The sequence below is a fragment of the Camponotus vicinus genome, unplaced genomic scaffold, assembly GCF_025532165.1.
Source record: "Camponotus vicinus isolate PSW18456_S1 unplaced genomic scaffold, iyCamVici1.0 SCAF_14, whole genome shotgun sequence".
In the NCBI taxonomy this organism is placed as follows: domain Eukaryota; kingdom Metazoa; phylum Arthropoda; class Insecta; order Hymenoptera; family Formicidae; genus Camponotus; species Camponotus vicinus.
The window spans coordinates 13,750,961-13,778,301 of NW_028141950.1; the positions used below are offsets into that span (position 1 = coordinate 13,750,961).

The 27,341-nt window shown below is 46.1% G+C and overlaps 3 protein-coding genes and 1 pseudogene across 6 annotated transcripts in view; 1 reads left to right on the forward strand and 3 right to left on the reverse strand.

Annotated features, from left to right (window-relative positions):
* LOC145965795 (uncharacterized) overlaps positions 1–27,341 on the forward strand; it is a 407,995-nt gene that overhangs the window by 147,614 nt on the left and 233,040 nt on the right. The window lies entirely within an intron of this gene.
* Positions 6,618–7,945, reverse strand: LOC145965232 (uncharacterized; annotated as a pseudogene). The gene is made up of 2 exons (XR_014436652.1): positions 7,569–7,945; positions 6,618–7,476 (listed from the first exon to the last, which is right to left on the reverse strand). The product of XR_014436652.1 is annotated as an uncharacterized LOC145965232 (transcript).
* On the reverse strand, positions 7,942–9,026 carry LOC145965230 (matrix metalloproteinase-2-like). Its single transcript, XM_083088628.1, has one exon. It carries the CDS (start codon positions 8,983–8,985, stop codon positions 8,074–8,076), a length of 912 nt encoding a protein of 303 aa, XP_082944754.1. The 5' UTR covers positions 8,986–9,026; the 3' UTR covers positions 7,942–8,073.
* LOC145965231 (uncharacterized) lies at positions 9,689–10,740 on the reverse strand. Its single transcript, XM_083088629.1, has one exon. It carries the CDS (start codon positions 10,737–10,739, stop codon positions 10,191–10,193), a length of 549 nt encoding a protein of 182 aa, XP_082944755.1. The 5' UTR covers position 10,740; the 3' UTR covers positions 9,689–10,190.

The following is a 27,341-nucleotide window of genomic DNA, read 5'->3' on the forward strand; positions in this document are numbered from 1 at the left end:
ATCCTATGCGTGCGGGATGTCACATTAAGTTACCGCGGGAGATTATGTTGAAAAGAGCGGTGATTAATGTACAATCAAAGGACAATGCATGTTTCGCGTGGGCAGAGGTCGCCGCACTATACCCCGCCGAAAGAAAGGCGGAACGGGAATCATCGTACCCGCATTACACGACAGTGCTGAATCTCCAGAACATTGAGTTTCCAGTGACTGTGAACCAAATAAAAAATTTTGAACTTGCCAATGACATTTCTATAAATGTGTACAGCATCGAAGACAAGAACAGCATTGTCCCGATGCGTCTTACGGAGCAGAAGCGGGTAAGCATATCAACTTGCTGTACATTGAAGACGACAACAGCGTCGGACATTTCACTTGGATTAAGAATTTATCCCGGCTCGTGAGCTCACAATTGAGCAAAAAGGAGCACAAGAAATATATCTGCGACCGGTAAGTTTAATTTATATTATTTGAATAATTATAAGTTATGTAGCAAATTGTATATAAATCTTTAAAAAATTTTTCTTTACAGATGCTTACATTACTTTGATTCGGACGCCAAGTTGTCCGATTGCCGAGCGATAAGGACAAGTGGCTCGAGTTCAATAACTTTAATCGGAAGGAGCGGCTTCCATTTGTGGTCTACGCAGACCTGGAATGCGTTTTGGCCAAGATGGATGAAGAGAAAAACGCATATCAAAATCACCAAGTATTTAGTATAGCTTACTATGTACATTGTTCGTATGACGAATCTTTATCGGCATATCATTCGCGTCGTAGCGCCGATTGTGTAGCTTGGTTCGCCGAAGACCACAAAAATTTAGCGTTACGTGTAAAAAATATTTTAAAAACAAATGTCCCCATGGTAAATTTGACGTCCGAAGAGTGGGAAAAATTCCATAGCGCCACTCAATGTCATATATGCGAAAAACCGTTCGTGGAAGACGATACATGCGTTCGCGATCATTGCCATCTGACCGGGCGGTACAGAGGTCCAGCACACTCAAATTGCAATTTAAATTATAAAGAATCTTTTTGTATTCCCATAGTTTTTCATAATTTATCAGGACACTGTATCCGAGAGCGATTACGCGCACGCCGAGAACATCTGGACGCGATTCTCCATTCGGACGCTAGGCGAATATAGCGACTTGTACCTTAAAATTGATGTTTTGTTATTAGCCGATATTTTCGAAAACTTTCGAGATAAATGTATCGAAAGTTACGGACTCGACCCCGCGTATTACTATACTCTCCCAGGATACACGTGGGACGCCATGTTGAAGCATACGAAAATTACGTTCGAGTTGCTTACTGACATCGACATGGTTATGTTCATCGAACGTGGTATACGCGGTGGTCTGAGTCAATGTTCGGGTAGATATGCTCGCGCTAATAACAAGTACATGGAGTCGTACGATCCATCGAAACCAGCATCGTACTTGATGTACTTTGATGTAAATAATTTGTATGGGCAACGTGTCAACCGTTACCTTACACCGATTTTCGATGGGTCGACGACGTGACCAATTTTGACGTATCATCCATCGCGCTAGATTCGCCTCCAGGCTATATCCTCGAAGTGGACCTCGAGTACCCGCAACATCTTCACGATGCGCACACTGACCTACCGTTTTGCCCGACACGCGACAAACCACCTGGCAAGCGGGAATTCAAACTGCTTGCAACGCTATACGATAAGAAGCGTTACGTGATACACTACCGCAACCTGCAGCAGTGTACGCGTCACGGTCTTCGCGTTACAAAAATACATCGAATTTTACAGTTTTCACAATCTCCCTGGCTTCGAAATTACATAGAATTAAATACACATTTTAGAACATTGGCTAAAAATGATTTCGAAAAAAATTTATATAAATTAATGAACAATGCGGTGTTTGGTAAAACGATGGAAAATGTGCGCAATCGTGTCGATGTTAAATTATTAACAAAGTGGGATGGTCGGTACGGCGCAGAGGCAATGATTGCGAAACCAAATTTCCACAGCAGAAGCGTTTTTTCAGAAAACTTAATCGCTGTGGAATTGCGTAAACTCGAGGTGAAATTCTACAAACCGATTTACGTGGGTATGTGCATACTCGACATATCCAAGACATGTTTGTACGAGTTTCATCACGAGTATATGACGCCAATGTATCGCGACAAATGCCGGGTAATGTACACCGATACGGACAGTCTCATATATCACATTGAGTGCGCGGATGTGTATGAGAATATGAAGCGCGATATCATCAGATTCGACACGAGCGATTATGCGGTGGATAATGCGTACGGTATACCGCTTGTAAATAAAAAGGTACCGGGCCTGATGAAGGACGAAAACAACGGTACCATAATGACCGAATTCGTCGGGCTCAGAGCAAAGATGTACGCGTTTCGAGTGAATGGGAAAAAGGACACAAAGAAAGTTAAAGGTGTCAAGAGTAACGTTGTCGCGAGAATGATAACGTTTGACGATTACACGCGGTGTTTAAACGAAGAGATTGAAATGACGCGTCAGCAGTCGTGTATACGATCTAAACTACATCAAGTATATACGATCTGCGAGACGAAAATTGCTCTGAGTCCGTACGACGATAAGCGGTATATCGTACCCGAAACCACCGATACGTTACCGTGGGGACATTATAGAATACCATTGTAAATAAATGTATATTTTATTTATTATTAAATGTATATTTTGTACATAACCATGTATATATTTTTATATTTAATACATTTTATATATTTTTATATTATTAAATATTTATATATTAAATTATTTATATAGTTTATATGTATATTATTTTAATAAATATTTATAATACATTATTTTTATGTATCCAAGAGTTGTATGATTTATCCATTCCCAACCATTTCACGTATACGTCATCACCCTTTTCCCGCAAAATTTTTTCCACGAGATATACGTCGGGATTAGCGACGCGTTGTAATTCGTATTCGTAGAATCCTCCAGCGACGGGATCTCCACGCGAATCTTCGAGTATGAATGTCGCGGGATTAGTTTTCTGCACCTCGACAATCTTAAAAACTTCGGTCGTCCAATTAGGTGTGAAACCTTTTTCAAAGATGGTCTTGTATTTGCTCACGCGTACAGAATCGCCTACTTTAAATTTTGTCGGAGCCGCAATTTTTACGTTGCTATACACCGTATTTAAAAGTTTTTCAGCGATCGCTGGAGTGACGTCGGCAGGTCTCATACCGATGGTGCGATGTTTTCGCGTATTGTACTCTGCAACGAGTCGAGATAGCTCGTCGATCCATTTGTAATTTCCGTTGAGCGTAAACATTTTCCACATATTGTTTTTCAAAGTACGGTTGAATCGTTCCACGACCGAGGCTTTCATAATGGAATACGTCGAGTAATGATTAATGTTGTGTTTCTTCATGAGTTTCTGCACACTCGCGTTGTAAAATTCTTTTCCTCTGTCGGTTTGAAAATTTTTCGGACACCTTTTATCGTCTGCAATAATCTTTGCAATCGTTTCGGACATTTCGTTTCCGCTCTTACTCTTGAGCGGTACGGCCCACGCATACTTGCTCAACACATCGATAACTGTGAGTATGTATTTATGACCCTTGTTGAGTCGAGAGTACGAACGCATCTCGACCACGTCCGCCTGCCACAGATCGTCGTATCCGCGTACAATGACACGTCTTCGTGGAAAATTTCTTCTCGCCGGAGCATGTAGTTCCTCGACTAGTTGTCGCTTTTCGGAGGTGTTTATCTTCTTTCGCACGTTTGATCGAGGCATAATTAATATTGCGATAGTATGTCTCGTTTACTGTGTCGAGTCAGATGTTGCATATCTCAGCACATTCTTTATCTCGTCCATCATTATTCGTAGCGCCTGCACGTGTGTTTCAAGCGCGATAATTTTTTGCTCAATTTCTCCCTGTCGATCTCTCAAAAGTTTATCCACTTATCGTTTGTTGACGGCGTCAGTATCAGCTTCCGGTTGCGCTACACGTTGAATCTTGCGCAACCTTGCGTCAAAGCCGGTAGTAGTCTGGCAGAGAGCGTTATCGCGAACGTAATTTCTCAATAATCCATTCCACTGATAGTACAAATTATTCGATCTTCCGAGCGATAATCCAAATTTATTAATCGACATTTCTGTACCGAGAACTTTGACCGAATGACACGTATCGTTGATGCACAGTTTAATTTATAATAATGCCAGCCTCGCGAAGTTCTTCAATAATTGACAAGATTTCATTGTCGTGAGCATTGTTGCCGGCTCGACGTGAGGCGTCCAGCAATCGCAAACGATCTACCAATTCGTTGGGATCGTTCCAATGCACGTAATCGATCATGTTATCGCTTAGCGTCATGATGCGCGGCGCATTTATACCTCTTCCCACTTTTCTATCGGGGAATAATGGTGCAATTATATATTTGTACTTGTATCCTTTATTAGTTTTAATAGGATTATTAAAACTAAACGCGCTTCCCATCGAATTACATATTCCCGGTTATCAGTTTTGCGGCCCGGGAACTCGATTAGAGAAACGATTGGCTAGAGGCGATCGAGGCATCAATCCATTGGACGCCGCTTGTCGCGAGCACGACATTGCTTACTCGCGAAGCAACGACCTCGGTCAACGACACGTCGCGGATCGCATACTAGCTGCAAGAGCGCGAGAACGCATTACCGCGAGGGATTCGACTCTTGGCGAAAGAGCAGCCGCTACGACTGTTTGGGCGGCAATAAAGGCAAAGACAAAACTCGGCATGGGGATGAAAAAGCCGTCGATGACAAAGAGGAGGAAAAAACGAATACTTCCAGTAGAGAAATGCGGTGGTATTTTACCACTTTTACCGTTGTTGGGAGTTGTCGGTTCTTTGGCCGGCGGTGCGGCGGGAATCGCAAAGGCGGTAAACGACGGCTGACGGCGCAACGTCAGCTGGAAGAGTTGCAGCGTCACAATCGCGCTATGGAAGGTCGCGGACTTTATCTCGCTCCGTACAAGCGTGGACAGGGATTCTCAGCAGTCTAAGAGAAGAAAAAAACGTCGAAAAAACGTTAAAAATCCCTCCGGGTGCGACAACTAACGTGCAATTGGAACAATTGGCGAAACGTATGCGCATACCTTTCTTTAGAGCTGTTCTCATGCGCAGTAATTTACCGATAAGCGGTGTATGACGAAACGAGAGCGGTATCGTCAATTTGGATGACGTTGATGGTCCCGGTACTCATTGGGTAGCGTACGCAAAGAGGGGAGATCATGTTGTATAGTTCGACAGTTTTGGAAATCTTCGACCATCCAAGGAACTTGTGCGATATTTCGGACGAGTGAAAATTGAATACAATTATACATCTTATCAAAGTTACAATCAGAGTATCTGTGGACAGTTGTGTTTAAAATTTCTTCAAACAGTCGACGATTAATTTAAAGCCTGACAATCCATCGTCACGACTCAGTATTCGTTCGACATGTCACTGACACTTACGTTGACTGGCAGAAGCAGCGTTCTCGCTGTAAGCTATTTTCGCGCTATAGATTTGACCGATGCCGATTACGAGCTCGGATTAACGGATTTTGAAACTTATCATACGATTCCGAACGTAAATTTTTCGAATAATAAATTTTACTTTGGCAACGACGACAAAGAAATTACAATTCCCGAAGGATCGTACGAATTGCACGCTATAAATGACTATCTCAAACGCGCAATTTTGCAAGACGAACACTTTTCCAGAGATGTTGAAAACGATTATGATGAGGAATATCCAATAGCGCTCAGTAGGGAGGAGAGGCCGTTTCTAACACACTTTTTCCATTGGTGTGAGAGAGAGGTCCGTAGGAGCGAGAGAGATAGAGAGATATCTGAGGGACAGGTTTCGGACCGAGGGGAAGCGAAGGGGGGGTAGGTAGGGCGAGGGGAGCCGTTCGCCGTCGGGTGGGTAAACGGCGCGGTCGTGACGTCACGCGGGGGGGTGGGCGCGCGCGGCGGAGGGTGGGGCGAGGGGGAGACGGCGCGGCAGAAGGGTGAGGGGAGAGGGCGCGAGTTGGAGAGCGAGCGGGAGGGACGGGGTGGCGCGAGCGAGAGAGGGATGGAGCGCGCGTTCGTCCTTAGATACGACGCGTTGGGAGCGTCCCTGGATACGGCGCGTTAGGCGCGCGCGATATGCGACCGCGAACGTTTCCGTTGATCTGCGACGTTCTAGTCGCGCGCTCTTAGGAGAGAGCGATAAGCGATAGGCGGCCGTCGACGTTTCCTTCGACTCGTCGCGTCCCGAGCGGCGGATACTAGTTCGTTGCGTCGCTCGTATTTCGCTCTTAACCTAAATATATCTTTTATTCATAAATACATGCGCGATCTATCGGGAGAGCACGTCGCGAGTAGCGGCGTCTCTCTCGCCGACGAAGGTCGTCGATCCCTCATTTTTGTCTCGATCGATGGAGAGCGCGCCGATTAGGCGGCGGCGGGGAGGATTTGCGAATCGTCGTGTAAAATTTTTATTTAGTTCGATTCACGTTAGTGCGTAGGTACATAGGTCGACAGCGATAAGCGATAGGCGGCCGCGAACGTTTCCTTCGACTCGCGTCGTTTCGAACGCGCGAGGGAAAGATAGGGATAAAGTCGACGCGAAGGAGAGAGATAGGTTCGACGTAAATCGAGGAGAGATGAATCATTGTGTAAAAAATTTTTTATTTCGTTCGATTCTCGTTACATACGTAGCTACATAGGTCGAGAGCGCTAGGACAAGGTCGTATTCGTGATACATCGTTTATTCGTCGCCCGCGCGTACATAGATTGTGAGCGTAGAACGGGCGCGTGAGACGGATGCGTGAGATAGAGAGAGAGACGGAACGACGGCTTCGTTCGCCGAATCTACGAGTTGTAGTATAGTCCGAAGAGCAGAGCGTGTAATTCGCAGTCGATCAAATCGTTCGCGTTGAAATTCTCGTGTCGACGAATCGCTTCCGGAATATCGCCGGGGTGATCGGTCTCCATTCCAATATCGATGAATTGGCGACAGCTTGCCATTGACGGCCTCAAGTACGTTGGTCAGCGACGCGACGATGCGATTCACGCATAGCTCGAGAGTGAACAGCGCTTTCACCGTGGAGTGCGACATAGCTATGCGGCTCTTCGCCGTCTCGAATCGCAGCGTCTTGAGGTTATTTATCTTACCGAATCGGAGCGTCACGGTTCCGACGATTATGGACGTCGGAGGACGCGCGACGGCGTCGTCTAAGTCGTTCTCGAAATACGGCAGTATGTCGTTGCGCAGAGTGAGCAGATCTCTCCACATGTCCGGCGTCAACGAGATCTCTTTTCCGTGGCAGTCTCCTAGAGCGATATCGACGTAAGATTCTCGTTTCACGGCGATAGCGACGTCGATGTACTTGTAGGCTGTTTTGGTCAGCGGATATCGTCTTCCTAATATGCGAATCGGATGTTTCGCGAAATTTATTTCGCGTTTGAACAGCCAATTTCTGACCCACCTGTCGGAGAAGAAAGAAAGTCGGCGCGTTATTGCGGCGAGAACCGAGAGTCGGAGCATTCGCGCGAGATAACTCGCAAAGCGCATACTTACTCGTCCTCGGTGTACAGTCTGGCTTTTTTGACCACGGGCGGGGTGTCGCAACGGTCGCGGGGAGCGTCCTCGTCTTTGGCGGAAGCCGCGTGGTCGTCTCGGCGGTTAGTCGGGACGACGAAAGGACTCGTCGACGATGGTGTGATTGACGCCGACGGCGCCGCGGACGTCGTCGATTGATCCCCGAAGACTCTGCGATACTCCTGTCCGAATCCCGCGAACATGATCGGTCTCGCGAAGAAGGATTCGATGCTCGTGGGAAACACCGCGACGCCGTTAATCTCAGTTATCGCGAGAGAGATTCGTCGGAGACGCTCGCTTAGATCCAGACGCGTGTTAATCTCGAGTACCGCGGGAAATGTCGCGCGCAGCGATCGAGGCGCGTCTTATATACTCGTTTTCAATCGTCGTTTCGATATCTTTCTCTCGCGACGTATATGCGTTATGCGCGTTACTTAATGCAGCGGAAGCGGTTTAGAACGGCGTGTTAAATATAATCTTAACATTAGGTTTCAAGACCTTCCTCATCATCGTCGTCGTCGTCCGGTCTCTTGACGGACGCGTAATCCAGACGATATATCTTGGAGACGAGTTTGCGCAACTGATGCAGAACGCCTTCGGCGGGACATTCTATTCCCAGTACATGGAGGTCGAAGGAACCGGTCGAGGTTATCGCGTCGGTGAATTCGTTGTACGCGTAATATTCGCGCTTCTTGAGGAAATAGAGATTACCGTCGGCGTAACGAAAGGCCGCCGTTATCGCGGACGGTATCCCGGAGAACGTATCCCACAGAGCGCCGTGTCTCGCTGTCGTCATCATGCAGTCGTTCATCTTGGCTATCTTATCGTCGTTGTATATGACGTAGCTGCGTCCAGCGTGCGTGTTTATCGCGGCATTTATCCTGGCTTTGCGCGGAAATCCAACGTATTCGACGGATCTCGGCCATCCTATTTTAAGTTGAAAATTCGAATCGGCGAGGTAAACGGAGTCGCCCGCGAATATCACGACGTCGCCCGAGGGTCTCTGATACATGGCCGATATGCGAGTGAGATTGCGGGGAAGAAACTTGAAGTAATCGGCGAACGAGAAGGGCGCGCCGTAGCGTCTCTCTTTCATATCGATCGGCCATACGTTACGTTTACGCGCGACGTACAAGCGATGATTCATGATTAACGCTCCGTCTATGCGCGTCAAGGCGCACAGATCTACGGTGTTGGTGGGAGCGAGCGTCGTCGTCGTCGTCTTCGTAGTCGTCGGCGTTGGCGTAGTCGTCGTAGTCGTCGTCGTCGGAGTAGTGCCGACGATCGTCGGAGTCGAGGTCTCCCGCGATCCGTAGAGATTTCGTATACTTATAACGTCCTCTATGCTCAATCTAAGCGGGAACCGTCTCTCCTCCGAAGGCGTATAGGTGTACATGACGGAATCTTCGCTCAGGCTGTGAGTCAGACCCAGAGTGTGACCGATCTCGTGCGTCAGCGTCTGAAGGAGATACAACTTGTCCGACGGAGGTCTCGTCAGCGTGATGTGCCACGGTTCCGTCTCGTCGACGTGTACCTTGCTCACGTGATTAGCTACCCCCGTTGGAAAGAACGCGTGAGCGACGGCCGCTCCCGAACCTGCGAATGGCGACGGACACGCGTCCCCGTTCTCGCTGTTCTCGTACGCGTGACGGCCCGATTGATAGGATATCAGTATATCGGGCCGTAACGTGTCGCGCGAGAACGTCAGGGAGGATTGCTCCGACCATAGAGCGAACGCGGTCTGAGTCGTGCGCAGAGTGTCTCTGCCAGCTAGTCTGAAGTTCCACGTGAGATGCGTCTTCGGCCACTTTCACGTCAACGGGCTGTAAGCGTGAATGTCCGCGACACCGCATCGCGGCCTGCGCATGACGCGAATCGTTTCCACGTTCAGAATACCGTTTCCCGGCAGACCGTAGTATTCCTGAAACAACGATAGCGCGTTGCTCAGGGAGGTCGCGTTGTCCAACGACGATGACTGCTGATTCTCATCGTTCTCCAGAAAGCCGTATGTCCGCAGATAACGAGACGCTTCCGCGGCGTCATCGTCGGTCAGCACCGTCGCCGTCGCGGCGACGAACAGGGACATCGATAGCGCGAGCGATAGCGCGACGCGCGTCATGGCTCTCACGAGCAGCGTCGAGGACGGGCGAGCGCGCGGGGATCGAGACGATCGCGAACTATCGGACGCGCGCGCGCGCGAGTTTTCCGGCGATGCTTCGCTTCCCGAAAGCGCGAGGAAGCGTCGGTCGAGAGGGGAAGGAGGAGGGAGGAGATGCGTCTAGGCGCGCGAGAACTGGAATCGAAAAAATGATCGTTTATTTTTTTCAAATTTCAAGCGTTTATTGTACATAAGCGCTACATACATAAAGTGATAGTAATAATAGCGCGATACGAAAGAACGTTGATATTTATTTTCGAGGTAGTTAAGAAAGTGACGTAAGAGCGATAAAAATGTTAGTCGTTAAGAGTGTGTATAAAACTAATTACTGATATAGAAAACGTATAGGATACACATACACATATACAGGTCACTACATATATTTATATTTACATATACGCGTTAACGCGAGCGCGAGATATCTCGATTCACATATCGCGTAATTAGTCGCGTCTCTCCAACCACCAGTTGTGCAGTTTGCACACGTTTTCTAAGGCGCAATTCTTCGTGTGGTGGGCGCAGCGATAGGAGCGCGTCCCGGCTAGCGTTCGTAGCGGTCCGATGTCCTCGTAATCGGTGTCGATGGTCTCGATCGCCAGGTCGTATTGCTCCGCCACTTCTCCCGCGATGTCGGCCAGCCACTTCTTCTTCTCGTGATCCTTGACGTAGATTCTCGCCGTCGCGTCCGACTCGAGATTCCTCGACGCGCGATATATCGCGTCGCGGACGATCTGCCTCGCGTGTCTGTATTCCACGTATCCATCGCTCCAGTGGAATTCGTGGTGATTCAGAGTCAGCCAACAGGCCTGCGACTTCTCGCTCTTCGTCAGCAGATTCCACGACATCGGAGCGCGAAAGATGTGATGCGTCAGATTTCGACCGTTCGCGAGTATCGCCACCTCCTTCGTCACGAATCGCTCGTTGACGACGAAACCCTGCAGATCGATGAAGATCGGCGTCGCGATATCGCTCGTAACCGTCGCCGTCATCATTGGGAGAGTGACCGACGTTTATTCGCGTCTCCCGAGCCGTCCGAGCGAGAGTCTCGTCGACGTTTTCGCGGTTTCCGATTCCCTCTCTCTTTCGTCCTCGCCTCGCTCTTCCTCTCTTCCTTCTCCTTCCATTCGACGAGTCGTTTTTTACAGGATCTTACGCACGACGTTCGTTAGCGGATTACAATCCGCTCCACCACGCGATCGTGAATGATGAGACAATACGCCGTGGTGTTGGAAGGAACGTTGTCTTTGCAGTCGAATTCCAGACGAACGTCCACAGTGGCGCTCTTGACCGCCTCGTTTTGGCGGGAACAATCTATCACTATGAGCGGACCGCAGTATAGAAATTTGTCAGGAGCGTCTCGTCGCTCTCGGATCTGTAATACGTTCGTCGAAATCGCGCGTACACGTCGTACAGTACGGCGATCTTGTGTTTATCGAAGTCCAAATTCATATCGTCGTACGGATAGAAGTCGGAATTGAGATACAATTTTACGTTGGTCAGATTGCACGCGTCGAATCTGGAAGCGTCTTGCGACAGAACGTTCTTCCTTCCGGTCTGCAACGCGAAGATGACGTAGCGTGGTTTCTCGAGTTGCGTGGCCGCTTTTACAGCCCACGAGTGTTTGGTCGTGCTCTGCAAAAGCGGAAACTCATAGAGATCCCACGAGCGAAAAGGCACGCTCGGGTAACGGCCGCTGTCCAATGCGCGCAACAGCGACAATTTATTGACGTCATTCAACACCACGTGCGGCATACGCCACTGTATCTTCGTCAGCTCGACTCTCGGCTCGTATTCCTCGCGCGATATCAGACAATTGTTATCGTTTCGCGCTCGTATCAGGATCAGCTCGTGACGCGCGTTGATGACGACGCGTTTGTAATCCTCGCAGAAACCCAACAGCGTATCGAGAGGAACGCAAAAGTTGAAGTCGCCCGTCGCCGCGACGCTGCTCGATCCAGCCGTGAGATCCCATTCGGCGTTCTTCAAGATCTTACCTCGTTCGGCCGTCAACGATGCGTAATTCTTGATCGTGCTCGTTATTCCAACGTTGCGATTGCGATCGATCTCCATGCCATCGAGTTCGTAACGTATCTCTTCGAACAGGCTACGCAGTTGTTCGCCAACCATGCCGGTATCGAGGATGCTGGCGGCTCCTTAGCGGCGGAGCTCGACTTGCCGCTCGATGCGGGCGGAGGCGCCGGCGGATTATTTCTCGTCTGTAGTCTACCTTCGACGTAGAGGAAACTCTCGCACGGCAGCGTGTACAGGTCCTGTTGCTGTATGGGTATTCGTATCTCGTCGCTGTATCCGAAAGTGGGGTTGGCGTACGGATTGTACGTGTGACTCTCGATCTTCACGATGCGATCGTCGAAGACGGGTTCCCCGCCGATGCTCAGAATGTCTTGCATGACGTCGAACTATCGCGCGACTCTCGGTACGGCGAAACCCATGGATCGCAGAAAAGCTGCGTTGGCGGCGGATAACCTTCCGACGCTCCTCTCTTTCGAGCGCGCGACTCGAGTTTCCGCGACGCGGATATGGTTGTTACTGTCGCGGTTGTTGCGATGCGACGTTGTAGCCTTAGATTCGTTCACGACGAGCATCGCGCGACGACGCTCGCGGCTAGCCCTATTCCCTCGGCGTTCGCTCTATCGTCTGCGTCGCACGTGCAGACGAATCGTGATCTCCTTGCCGCGGAAATCGATCAATCGACCGTCCTGGTCGACGACGCGCAACGATATGTCGGTCACGAGTCGCGCGATGACCGGTAGATAAATGATCTGCGTCGGGATCTCCGACACTTTATATCCCGACGGAACGTTCGGCGCGAATTCGTGTATCGCGTGAGCGGATCTCCCGTTCACGTACGCGCCCGTCGTCAGGTTGCACTCGATGCGAATCGTGTTAACCGCGATAATGCTTACGGGTTTAACGGACGCGTACCATCTATTTGGTTGTAATACGCGAGACGGGGAAAAACCCAATAACGATCCGATATTGTTCGGTTTGCTGAAATCGACTCGGTACACGCATTTAATTTCGCTTCTCATGGTATTGTCGTTACCGCGTAACACTAGAGCGCGCTCGCCGCCGCCGCCGCCGCTCTCGTCCTCCTCCTCGACGCCATACAGATATTCGTCATCGTCATCGTCATCGTCGTCGTCGTCGTTTCTCTCCCCGGTCCTCTCGCCCGGTCGTCGCGATCGCTGTCGCCGTTTGCGAAGAATCGCGGCTCTCAGATACGCGCCTATGTCGCGCAGCTCGTACGATTCGACGGGGATCACGATCGTCTCGTCGTTATCGTCGAAATAAAATTTATTGTTCGAGGAATTCACGTTCGGTATCGTGTTGTAGGTTTTGAAATTGGTTAGACCGAGTTCGTAATCGTCGTCGCTCAGATCCAGCGGCGGAAAGTAGCTTCTCCCGGTCAGTGTGAGAATCAGCGACATGGTAGCGCGCGATCGTCGTTAGAGACCGAAGGGCTTCTTCCTTTCTCCCCAACCGACTCGTCGAAGAAAACGCAGGCACAATTGTCCGTAGACGCTCTGATCGTACGTCTGCTGAGAGTCGCGATTGTACGCGATGCGCGTGTCGCGTCCGAGATAGCGCTCGAGTTCCCGCGGCGGTCGAAGATTGCCGAAAGCGTCGAAATAGATCGCGTCTTTTCCCCTTTTCGCGTACGCCACCCAATGCGTACCCGACCCCGAAGCGTCGTCCAGGTTCACGATACCGCTCTCGTTGCGATGAACTCGCGCGGGCAACGCGTCGCGCATAAACACGCCTCTGAAGTGGCGCACGCGAGCGCGCGCGGCAGCGCGATTCAACTGCTCGTTCGTCGTAACGCCGATCGGAGCCACGACGCCGTCTAACGTCCGCGCGGACGCGCGATTTTTTTTTTTTTCTTAACCGTTCGTCTACTTCTTCTCGCTACGCCTCCGCCACGCTTGTAAGGTGCGAGATACAAACCGCGATCTTCCAGCGCTCGATTGTGCCGTTGCAGCTCCTCCAATTGTCGACGCGCCGCTTTGCCGTCGTTCACCATTTTCGCCACGCCGGCCGCTCCACCGATCAGCGATCCCAACGCTCCGAGCGCCGGCAACAGCGGCAAGAAGCCTCCGCGTTTCGCCACGGGAAGAGCTCGTTTCCTTGTCCTCTTCGTCGTCGTCGTCGTCGTCGTCGTTGTCGTTCTCCTCTTGCCACCGCCGCCGCCGCCGCTGCCCTTCTTCGCGCCTCTCCGCGTTCCAACCATGCCCATCCCTAGTTTCGTCTTCGCCTTCATAGCAGCCTATACGTCCGACGCTGCTACTCTCTCGCCGGGAGTCGAATCCCCGGCCCGGATACGCTCGAACGCTCTCGTTCCGAGCGCTCGATCCGCGACGTGTCGATCGGCGAGATCGCCGCTCCGCGAATAGGCAATGTCGTGCTCGCGGCAAGCCGCGTCCAGCGAATTGACGCTTCGATCGCCTCGCGCGAGCCGCTTCGCGAGACGAGTACCGGGGCCGCAAAACTGATATCCGGGTATATGTAGTTCGAACGGAAGGGCGTTTATAGCTCTATCGAGTAAACCTCTACCGCGGACGGTAGCCGTCGCGGCGCCCTCCGCGTATCTCATACGCCCCGATCGCCGACGCGCTCGTCGTTACGCCATTTCGTTTCGTATACACTCGCCGCAATCTTTGATGCACGGCGGCGGACCGTCGATGTACACTTGTTGCCACGGTTAATTGTGATGCTTATGACAGAGACGATAGCGTTGCACATCCGGATCGTCCTTCAGATGTATAGGCAATTTGTTCCACAATCGATCAACGAAATGACCGTACTTGTCCAGCAGAAGCTTCTTCGGAATGTACTCCAACTGATCTACGCTGAGTCCGAGAATAGCGGAATCGTTCACCAATAGAATAAACATGTCGATTCGTCGCGCGCGCGCGCAAGCGTCAAACGCGCGTAACGTTATCGCGTCACCGTCATCGATCGGACACGCCTAACGACGCGATCGTTTTCCCTCTATATATATAAAAGCGAGCGCGAATTCTCGCTCGTTGTTCGCTCGCGAGTCTGCGCACTGACGCGCAGGTTCGCTCGCGACAACGGGGAAGAATCGTGAGAAAGAAAGAGAGAGAGAAACGATGCGTTTCGTGCGTCAACCGATCGCGATAAGAGTGTTGAACGTCGACGGTAAGACGCGCTCGATGAGCGAGAAACCGCGAAAACACGGTTGTCTGTTACCGACCGCGATTCGCTGCGTGATCTGCGGTCCCTCTAATTGCGGTAAAACGAACGTGCTGATAAGCCTTCTGGAGAGTCCTCACGGCGTGCGATTCGAGAACGTGTACGTTTACTCGAAATCGTTGCATTAGCCTAAGTATCGATATTTGGAGAAATTGTTAAAATCTATACGGGATATCGGTTACTTCACGTATTCGAACAATGTCGACGTCATCTCGCCGAGCGAGGCGCTACCGAACTCGATATTCGTGTTCGACGACGTGGCTTGCGACAAACAGGACGCTGTGAGGGAATACTTCGCCATGGAGCGTCACGCCAACGTCGATTGCTTCTATCTGTGTCAATCGTACGCTAAGATACCGAAACATCTGATACGCGACAACGCGAATCTGTTGATACTCTTTAAGCAGGACGGTACTAATCTGAAACATGTGCACAACGATCACGTGAATACCGATATGTCGTACGACGATTTTCACGCGCTATGTCGCGCGTGTTGGAAATATCGATACGGTTTTCTAGTGATCGACAAAGATAGCGCATTGCGCAACGGTAGATACAGGCGAGGATTCAACGATTACGCCGTGCCGTAGGGTGTCGCGATCGTCGTCAACGTCATCGTTATCATCGTCGTCGTCATCGCTAGGATAAATCAGTCGTTCCGAGACGGACGCGATCGTAGAGGGGAGAGAGATAAGAGAGAAGGCGAGACGCCGACGAACGACGCGCGATGACGGACGTCGATAGACGCGAGAAAACCGCGAGAGAGATAGCGAGAACGCGCGCGTCGATCCGCAAGAAGCACAGAGCGTTGAAGACTGGTAGGATGGAGAGCGAGACCGCTCTGGAGACGTGTTTCAAACCGATCGTCGAACCGTTGCGTCGTATCACCGAGCGCGTCGGAGACGATTCCGCGCGAGGCGCGAGCGCGAGAGAGGAGGAGGAGCGGGTGAAGCGCGAGATCGCGAAGAGCGAGATCGATGATGACGGCGGCGGCGGCGACGACTACGACAACGACGCGTTAGCGCGGGGCGTCAAGAGGACGGCGACGCGGGAGAAAGAAGAGGAAGACGAGGAGGAAGCGGAGGAGAGCGAGTTACCGCCGCTATCAGCGAAAGGATTCAAAGCTAAGCGATCTCGGCGTCTGGACGGAACGTCGGATTCGTTCGCGGCGACTTCCACGCCCGTAGGAGCGTTGGACGTGTCTCCCGCGAGGAGAGATCTATTCGCGGAGCCGCTCGTCGAGGAAACGTTCGAAACGAGCGACGACGTCTTCGATTCGCCCGCGACGCTCGAAACGTCGGTCAGACGGTCTCTGCGGACTCCTCGAGTGCGAAATATCCTGCGCGATCAATTGGGTCCATTGGCGCGAAGGTACGTGGGCGCTCTTCTCAGCGGCGGCGCGCCGAGCGATTTCGATCACGTTTACGGGGTCTACTTCGCCGACGCCGGCACTATGCTCGGAAACAAACGATTCGACGTAGGTGCGGACGACGCGATATTCGTGGACGGCGTTAAATACGCCGGTACTCCCGGTCTGTACGAATTGATCTTCAAGAGAATTCCCGACGATCTCAAGTACACGGAGAGAGACAAAGCGACGTACAAGAGCATACTGCTGCAAACTAACGCTCACAGACGCGAGCACAATATTCGCATGCCTGTATTAGGAAACAAGGGATACAAGTACAAGCACGTCATAGCTCCGATTTTACAGACGGGTAGTCCGAGAAAGAGGGTCGGCGGGGGTCGCGTGCCGTCGACTATGCGCGTGACCGGCGATACGGTGGACTACGTTCACTGGGACGATCCGAACGAATTGGTGGATCGTCTTCAATTGCTGGACGCTTCACGTCAAGCCGGCAACAACGCTCACGACAACGAGATGCTGTCGATAATCGAGGAGCTTCGCGAGGCGGGCGAGATACTGTAAGATATCGCGTCGACGCGTGCGCGCGAGTCATTCGACGACGCGATGTCCGTGAACAAGTTCGGCGTGTCGCTGCGAAGACGCAGATACGGTCGCGACGTTACGAGCGATAGATTGCGCGCGAGCGTGGAATCTCTGCGAAATTACGTGCGCGACAACGCGCTGTGCCTGACCGTTTCCGACGCCTCTTCCTCCGCGCCGCATTACGACGCGCGATGTCTTAAGATACGTCGAGTAGCCTGGCCGACCGACGCCGACGACGCGACGAGCAAGAGTTACGTCGAACGCTCTTTACGCGACGTGAAAGCTGACGAGGCCGATTAACGCACGAACGTCTCGGGTTTAACGACGCGACTGGAGAACAGCGTGGATCACTCGGCGAAGAGAATCATCGCTCTGTACAAGAAGTTCGACGCTCTCGAGAGCGCCGCGGGCGAAAGTACGCGCGCTTTGAAAACCGACGTTTCTCAGATTCGAGCGAAGGAGAACGCTCTCGAGGATCGGCTGCAAACGCTGGAGAATCTGCAGGCGCTCGCCGCGACGAAGATCGAGGTCGCCGAAGCGGAGAGATCCGCCTCGCAGACGCGCGCGGCCGCGGACAAGTGACTGAGCGATCTGGAGAACTCCGTCGAGACGAATCGCGCGAGCAAGGACGCGTTGAACGAACTGTTGCGCGATCTGGAGACCTCGGTGACGCGGATCAAAGAGATCGACGAGAGGATAGAGAAGCGAGTGCGCGCCTTGGAGAGATCTCTGTCGTAGGTGAGCGACGTCGCGACGAAGAGCGAGAGAAATCGCGCAGCGTTGAGCGACCACGACAGGACGCTGCAGGAGCTGACGGCGAAGGCTCAGACGCGTTAGAAAACGCGAAATTGCGGGAACTGGACGCCGAGGTGTCGCGTCTGAGGAAAGACGCGAACGAACTCGCGCGGAAAACGGCGACGACGGCGGTGATTCCTAAGACGAGCGAATCGAATACAGTAGTTATAAAACTGGATGGTAAAATTCCAAGCAGTCGAAAAGAGGGTAGCGTCGCGACGAATCTTTTTTTAAAAAAATAGAGAGCGCGAGCGAGATGAGCGCAGCGAAACGAAGACTCGTGAACGAACTGCACGCGCCGGCGAGAAAGAACTTCCCCCACCGCCGCGTCGCGGTGCGCGGATACGACGATCTGTGGCAGGCGGACGTCGTCGAGATGTGTCCTTACGCCAGGCACAACAGAGGCCGCAATTACATACTCACCATCATCGACGCTCTAAGCAAGTTCGCGTGGGCGGTACCGCTCAAGAGAAAGAGCGGCGACGAGGTCGCTCGAGCTTTGTTGGACATAGCGCGCGCCTCCGGACGCTGTCCGAGAAACCTGCAAACGGACAAAGGAAGGGAGTTCTACAACGCCGAGGTGCGCGGATTCGTCGAGAAACGCGGAATCAATCACTACTCTACGTATTCGGTGCTGAAAGCGTCGATCGTCGAGCGTTTCAATCGCACGCTCAAGAACTCGATGTGGAAGTACTTCACGCTGAACGGAACGTACAAGTGGCTCGACGCGCTGCCGCGTCTAGTGTCGGAGTACAACGCTCGCAAGCATCGGACCATCGGGATGCGTCCGATCGACGTGACGCCCGCTCGAGCGTCCTGTCGACGGTGTACAGCCGTCCGAAGATTGCCGCTCCGGGAAAGTTTCGACCGAACGATCCCGTGCGCGTGAGCAAATACAAGACGCTGTTCGAGAAGGGTTACACGCCGAATTGGACCGCGGAAGTCTTTTGCGTGGCCGAGGTGCGAAGGACGAATCCCGTGACGTATCTGCTGACGGATTCGCGCGGCGAGCCGATAGCCGGCGGATTCTACGAGCACGAGTTACAGCGAGTCTCCGATCCCGACGTTTATCTCGTGGAGAGAGTGCTGCGACGAAAGGGCAACATGGTGTTCGTGAAGTGGCTGGGAATGGACAAGTCGCATAATTCTTGGATTAATAAAGCTAACATATTGTAACGCATTGTAGCGAATATATATTTTTGCGCGTAATATTAAGACAAGAAAATACATTATGTATATTAAAGATAAGAAAATACATTATGTATATTAAAGATAAGAAAATACATTATATATTAAGACAAAAAATACATTATATATTACAATAGGAAAATACATTGTATATTAAAATAAGAAAATACATTATGCATATTTTAGAAATACATCGCACCACACTTTTACAAACTATCGACGCGCGCTTCCCCGCTCGCGACCGCCCCTTCGTTACAGAGGTATCTTGTAGTGCCCCCACGGCAGAGTGTCGGTCGAGTCGGATACGACGTAGCGTTTGTCATCGTACGGACTGAGCGCGACCTTCGACTCGCGCACGGTGTACACCTCATGTAACTTGGACCTCAAACACGACTGCTCGCAGGTCATTTCAATCTCGCGTCTCAGACAACACGCGTAATCGTCGAACGTTAACGTCCTCGCGACGACGCTTCTCCTCACACCCTTGCTCTTCTTAGTGTCATCCCTACCCTCGACTCGCAACGCGTACATCTTCGCTCTGAGTCCTACGAATTCCAACATGAGAGCGCCGTTATTCTCATCCTTCATCAGACCGAGAATCTTCTTATTCGCGCGCGGCATGCCGTAAGGATTGTCGACGGCGTAATCGCTCGTGTCGAATCTATCGATGTCGCGTTTCATTCGCTCGTACACGTCCTCGCATTCGACGCTATACATGAGACTATCCGTATCGGTGTATAATATTCTACATTTATCGCCGTAGAGCGGTAACATGTATTCGTAGTGAAAAGCGTACAGACGAATCTTGGATATATCGAGAATAGACATGCCTACGTAGATCGGTTTGTCGATCTTCGCCTCCAATTTGCGCAATTCCACGGCCATGAGATTCTCCGAGAATACGCTTCTACTATGGAAATTCGGTTTGGAGATCAACGCCTCGGCTCCGAATCGTCCGTCCCATCGCGTCACGAGTCGAACGTCCACGCGATTGTGCACGTTCTCCATGGTTTTGCCGAAGACGGCGTTGTTCATCAACTTGTACAGATTCTTCTCGAAATCGTTACTCGCGTTAGTGCGTAAACGCGTATTAAGTTCCACGTACCCGCGTAACCACGGCGATTGCGAGAAGCGCAGCGCGCGATGAAACTTCGTCAGGCGCAAGCCGTGACGAACGCACTGCTGCAGATTGCGATAGTGCGTGACGTATCGACGCTTATCGTACAGCGTGGCTAAGAGTTTACTCTGTCGCTTTCCCGGCGGCTTCAAAGCTGCCAGATCTCCGCCGCAAGCAACATGCAACACGGCGTGGAGGGGGTAATGAGGATGTGAGCGTAAGCGTACGTGTGAGCTCGGCGCTTCGGCTAGCTTCGGATAGTAGAAGAGGACAGAATACAGTCTTCTGTCTTCCTCTTACTAACGAAAGCGGCCGACGCGCGACGCTACACGCTGCTTGCTCCTCGATATCTCGATATGCGCTCAATGTTTCTCTTACAGCTTTTTTATCGTATATGTTTATAATATGTATGTGTATGTGTATATATATATATATATATATATACATATATATATATATATATATATATATATATACAGGGTGACCCATTTTAACTTAGGCAGCCAAATAACTCGAAAAATAAGCAAGATAGAGAAAAATGTTTTAGACAAAAGTTGTATGGTTTCGAGGGGGCCATAAGATGGTATCATTGGTTTGACCTTGAAGAGTCATTTGAAGGTCACGTGAAGGTCACTTCAATTTTTTTAAATGGAACATCCTGTATATTTTTGTACATTCTTGTAGCTCATCTCGAGAGCTTTCCAAAACACTATAATTAAGTACATTTTCGTTAAGTACTTTTTGAGTTATGAGGCTTGAAATAATTTCTTAATTTTACATAAACCGTAAAATATCTTGTAAAATATTCATTTTTCGATTATCTTACCTTAATACTTTTATGTACAAAATAATGAGAGGAATCAATTGGTGTAAAGAAAACACATAGTTGTTTTTAAGAAAAAATATGGAATTGTTAATTGCAAATTACATATTTTTTCTTCGAAACAACTATGTGTTTTCTTTACACCAATTGATTCCTCTCATTATTTTGTACATAAAACTATTAAGGTAAGGTAATCGAAAAATGAATATTTTACAAGATATTTTACGGTTTATGTAAAATTAAGAAATTATTTCAAGCCTCATAACTCAAAAAGTACTTAACGAAAATGTACTTAATTATAGTGTTTTGGAAAGCTCTCGAGATGAGCTACAAGAATGTACAAAAATATATAGGATGTTCCATTTAAAAAAATTGAAGTGACCTTCACGTGACCTTCAAATGACTCTTCAAGGTCAAACCAATGATACCATCTTATGGCCCCCTCGAAACCATACAACTTTTGTCTAAAACATTTTTCTCTATCTTGCTTATTTTTCGAGTTATTTGGCTGCCTAAGTTAAAATGGGTCACCCTGTATATTATAAATATATTATACAAATATATATACGAATATAAATATATACTAATTATATTACAAAAATATATTATAAAACTATTTAATATAATAATTGAACTTGTTTTCTCCATATATATACATTTAAAATAATAAAATAAAAAAATTTAACGAGTGTGGCGATTTTCCACACCACCCACGGGGTATCACCAATGGCGCGTTAGGTTTTTTATGTGGACCTTCGCCTAGAGCCCTATTATACCACATTGCATTATTTTGTCATTTACAAGTATGATGTCTGTTATACAGACAAGATAATTTTTATTCTCTTGCTTTTTACAAATATGTTGTCTGTTACACAGACAAGATGTTTTTAATACTTTTGCTTTCCACAAATATGATGTCTGTTACACAGACAAGATGTTTTTAATACTTTTGCTTTCCACAAATATGATGTCTGTTACACAGACAAGATGTTTTTAATACTTTTGCTTTCCACAAATATGATGTCTGTTACACAGACAAGATGTTTTTAATACGTTTGCTTTCCACAAATATGCACAGAAAAAAAAATAAGTGTCAAATCAAAACTTATATACTTAAACTAACGCGTTCATTGTTTCGTATATACGCAACAATTTATAATCTTCTTAGAAGAATTTAATAATTTTAAATTTCAACAATATTATGTCTTATTTTAATATTGTAATTGTCACCACAAGAATATATAATTATTTAATTCTACTTTAAGAAAATTATAATCTTTGATTCAAAAATGTTTTTTTTTATCTAACATTGTTTCTTTTCTATTCAAGAAAATTAAATCTTAAATCATAAGAATATATTTTTCTTGATTGAACTATATAAAATGGCTTCATTCAAGTAAGCAATTATTCAAGCAATTATATTTTTCTTTAATTAACGCAATATAATTTCATTTCAAGATTTTCACGTTGAAATTAAATATATTTTCAAAACAAGAATGTCCTTTTTTTCTGTGTGATGTCTGTTACACAGACAAGATGTTTTTAATACTTTTGCTTTCCACAAATATGATGTCTGTTACACAGACAAGATGTTTTTCACGTACTTATTTTTACAAGCGTAATGTTTTTAATAAATTTATTATTTATGAGATGAGGGGCCAGCTATGTCAATAGTATCTGCAGCATGTAACCTTAAAATACTTTTATTTTTTTTAGCAACGGTAACATATAATTTATCCGCTGACATAAGAGACAAATGCTTTTCATCAATTTTCATTTTGATAGCTGTCTCGCCTCTCGTTTTTAATGCAGATTTAAATACACAAATAGCATTAACAGTAGCTGACGAAAAACTGTTACGTTTTTTTGTTTTTAAATTATTTAAAAGAGAAAATTCATTCTTTCCGGATCGGCATTTGAATTTGGAAGAGATCTAATAGTACTTATAACATTTGTTAAATTGGGATATTTAGCAAGATTATTGTGTCGATTTTGTAAAATTTTTTTCCACATGCTGTCGAAATTTAATTTAGAAAAGTTTTGTTTTTCTTCCATTGTAAAATCTGATGGTAAGGCCATCCATTCCTTCTTTAAATCATCTTCATCAAAACCGCCGATAGTTTTAGCTATAAAAGAAACATCATTGAATGATGTTTCTCTATTGTTATCAAATAAACTTATATATGGTCGAAAAACTTGTAACTTTGATAAAAATATATTATTTAGAGGTAATCTTTTACGAATTTCTTCTGCAGCAGTCACATAAAATATTAAACAATTCTCTCGAACAATTGTAACAATGTTTATGTGACCTTTCAGCGTTAATTCGTTCAGATATTTCTCACATTCTGATCCCAAAATAATTTCATTAGTAGGTTTTTGATTTTCTTTTAAGGAGAATATAATATTTGGAGAAAATGGTTTTAAATATTCTTCTTTTATAAAATTTCGACAGATTTGGAAAAGAAAGTTTAAAGATTTTGGATGCAATAAATGAATCCTTGTTTCTAATGCTTGAAAAATGCATTAAATGCATTAAAGAAATTCAAAACGTATTTTAAAAATAGAAAATAAGCTTTTATCTCTACGTTGTTCATCATAGACAATAGATATTCTCCAGAATTTGTTTTTTCGCTCACAACCATTTCAGTAAGAAAGTATTTTATTGTATCCCAAGATTCAAGAAGTCTTTCGATACATAAATAATGCGAAAGCCAGCGCGTATCACATAATTTCAATATTTTGCGATTTGTTTCTTGGAAACACTCACAAAATTCACGAAAAATAGCCGTACGTTTTGGACTGCTATTGAGATAAGTAGCAATTTTTTTTAGAAATTCCTCGCAATATGCAGGCATTTTAGAACATGCAGCATGCGCTGCTAATGCGGAGGAATGACATGGGCATGAAAATGTTAATAAATGTGGACATATTTCTTCTAATTTTTTTTTAAACGATAAATGTTTACCTGTCATAACAGATGCATTGTCACATGATAAAGCTACGATATTTAAAAATGGTATCTGTAATTTCCACATTTCACATTTAAATGCCTCAAACAACTTTTCTGCGCTTGAATCTTTGGCATCAATATCAATTAATTTAACTAATTGTGAGCGAATATCTAATGTCTCTGGATCAACGTATCGAACAAGAAAAGTCATCCATTTATCATTAGTTATATCAGATGTTTCGTCAATAAAAATTGAAAATTTTGTATTCTGAATTTTATTGACGACACGATCTGTTTCAACTGGGCACAAAACATTTGTAATAATGTTTTTACATTTTGTTCGGCCCATGCTCATGCTTTTTAACACATTAGGATCTTTTCCAATATGTTGAAAAAAGTTGAGGATTTCTTTTGCAGTTTGATGCGAAATATTTTTATCAGCAATTAATGCAGCATATCGAATTTCTGCTATTTTTTTTCGCTCTTCAAACGACAAAAGTGAATCATCTGTTATGTTTATATTTTCGTTTGTATTCTTTGTTTCTGTTTTAATTTTACATATTTCTATATGTGCTTTCGATTCTGCGTGACGATAAATTTTCGATAAATCACCTCTCATGGATTTATCGCAAAATGAACAAAAAAATGAATTTATATCATGTGATACTTTGCGTAACCATGGCTTAAATAATTCAATCTCTAGCCATTGGTCTTGAAATTTATATTTTTCGGATATTTTTTTATCTGAATTTTTATTATTATTTTTATTATCAGTACTTAAAGATGAATTATTTTCTTTAATATTATTTTTATGACACGCAGAATCCGCATGTCTTAAAACATGTGTGTTGCACGAAATATTTTTATTGCATATAATACAATGATACAAGCTCTCATCAAAAGCTACTTTGCGTATCCAACATTTAATTCGATCATCGTTGAGCCAAGCATCTGAAAAGCTTCGCTTAGACTTTTTTCTTAATTCATCACACATTTTTGTGAAACAAAAAATAGGCAGAAACAAAGAATTAAAGAAGAATGAATAAAAGAAGATGAAAAATGATAGATATATAGAAATTTGAAATAATCAGAACTCATAAATCGGGATTGTGACAGTTTCTTGAACACCAAGATTTCAGAGCACGTATAAAAAAATACGTTTACTTGACAGTACAAGGCGACAAGATTATCTGATGAAAAAAAAGGCCGCGAAACAAATGAACGGTATAAAACAAATGAAACGGCATGAAACAAATGCCGAGTGTGCCTCAGTGTCTGTTCACCACGGCTCAGCACGGCGACAGATTGAACATAATGTCTCGTAAGTAAATCATTATTTATACAAAATTATTAAGAAATTTTAATGTTTCTGTTATAATTTTTTTTCTTAATAATTTTATAGAAGAGATAAATGAGGAGATGAATGCGCTGGTGCTGCAGGATGCACCTAATATGCAGCAGCTGCTGCAACAATTGTTGCAACAGCAACAATTATTTCAGCAGCAGCTGCATATATTTATGCAGCATCATCATCAGCAGCAGCAGCAGCAGCAGCAGCCACAGCAGCAGCAGCCGCAGCAGCCGCAGCCGCCGCCGTCGCAGGAAGAGCAACAGCAGGAGCAAAATGGTACATTATTTTTTATATTAAATTATATTTTATAAAATTATATACATATATATATATATATAATAATTTATTTGTTTTATTTTTCAGAAAATAAACAAAAAAAAAGAGGAGGCGGGCGGGCCCGTGCCCGCTGGTATGCGCAGCGCAGCAGGGGCAGCAGGGGCGGCTGGGGCGTCGCGGGCGGTCGAGGAGGCGACCGAGGCCGAGGAGGCGGCCGGAGCCGAAGAGGCGGCCGGGCCCGAGGAGGCGACCGAGGCCGAGGAGGCGGCTGGGGCCGAGGAGGAACAATAATTAAAAATTATTACTATTATTAATGTAATAATAATTAAATAATAAAAAAATAATAAATAATTCATAGAATATTTATTTATCCAATATTTTCTTCCTTTTATCCTTTATTCTTAGATATTTTTTCCTCCTATACATATATCAATACAATGTGGTATAATAGGGCTCTAGGCGAAGGTCCACATAAAAAAACCTAACGCGCCATTGGTGATACCCCGTGGGTGGTGTGAAAAATCGCCACACTCGTTAAATTTTTTTATTTTATTATTTTAAATGTATATATATGGAGAAAACAAGTTCAATTATTATATTAAATAGTTTTATAATATATTTTTGTAATATAATTAGTATATATTTATATTTGTATATATATTTGTATAATATATTTATAATATATATATATATACAGGGTGACCCATTTTAACTTAGGCAGCCAAATAACTCGAAAAATAAGCAAGATAGAGAAAAATGTTTTAGACAAAAGTTGTATGGTTTCGAGGGGGCCATAAGATGGTATCATTGGTTTGACCTTGAAGAGTCATTTGAAGGTCACGTGAAGGTCACTTCAATTTTTTTAAATGGAACATCCTATATATTTTTGTACATTCTTGTAGCTCATCTCGAGAGCTTTCCAAAACACTATAATTAAGTACATTTTCGTTAAGTACTTTTTGAGTTATGAGGCTTGAAATAATTTCTTAATTTTACATAAACCGTAAAATATCTTGTAAAATATTCATTTTTCGATTACCTTACCTTAATAGTTTTATGTACAAAATAATGAGAGGAATCAATTGGTGTAAAGAAAACACATAGTTGTTTCGAAGAAAAAATATGTAATTTGCAATTAACAATTCCATATTTTTTCTTAAAAACAACTATGTGTTTTCTTTACACCAATTGATTCCTCTCATTATTTTGTACATAAAAGTATTAAGGTAAGATAATCGAAAAATGAATATTTTACAAGATATTTTACGGTTTATGTAAAATTAAGAAATTATTTCAAGCCTCATAACTCAAAAAGTACTTAACGAAAATGTACTTAATTATAGTGTTTTGGAAAGCTCTCGAGATGAGCTACAAGAATGTACAAAAATATACAGGATGTTCCATTTAAAAAAATTGAAGTGACCTTCACGTGACCTTCAAATGACTCTTCAAGGTCAAACCAATGATACCATCTTATGGCCCCCTCGAAACCATACAACTTTTGTCTAAAACATTTTTCTCTATCTTGCTTATTTTTCGAGTTATTTGGCTGCCTAAGTTAAAATGGGTCACCCTGTATATGTATATACAGGGTGATTCTAAATAACTTTATGCTTTTGCAAAAACATAATCTTGACCGAATTCTAAGACGATTTTTCCTTTGGCAAAATTTCGTCCGAAGCTTAGTTTTTGAATTATTAAAGGAAGTAGTTAACGTATGACGGGTCGAATACAAGAAGCAGGCAAGGGTGACGCGATTCACCGTCAGACGCGGGTGCTTACGCGGGGCGCCTGCTGCGATCAGCTGGTCGCTATACACATACATACACACATGCGGACACATACATTCTCTCTCTGTCTGTCTGTCTCTCTCTTTCTCTCTCTCTCTCCCCCCCTCTCTCGCTC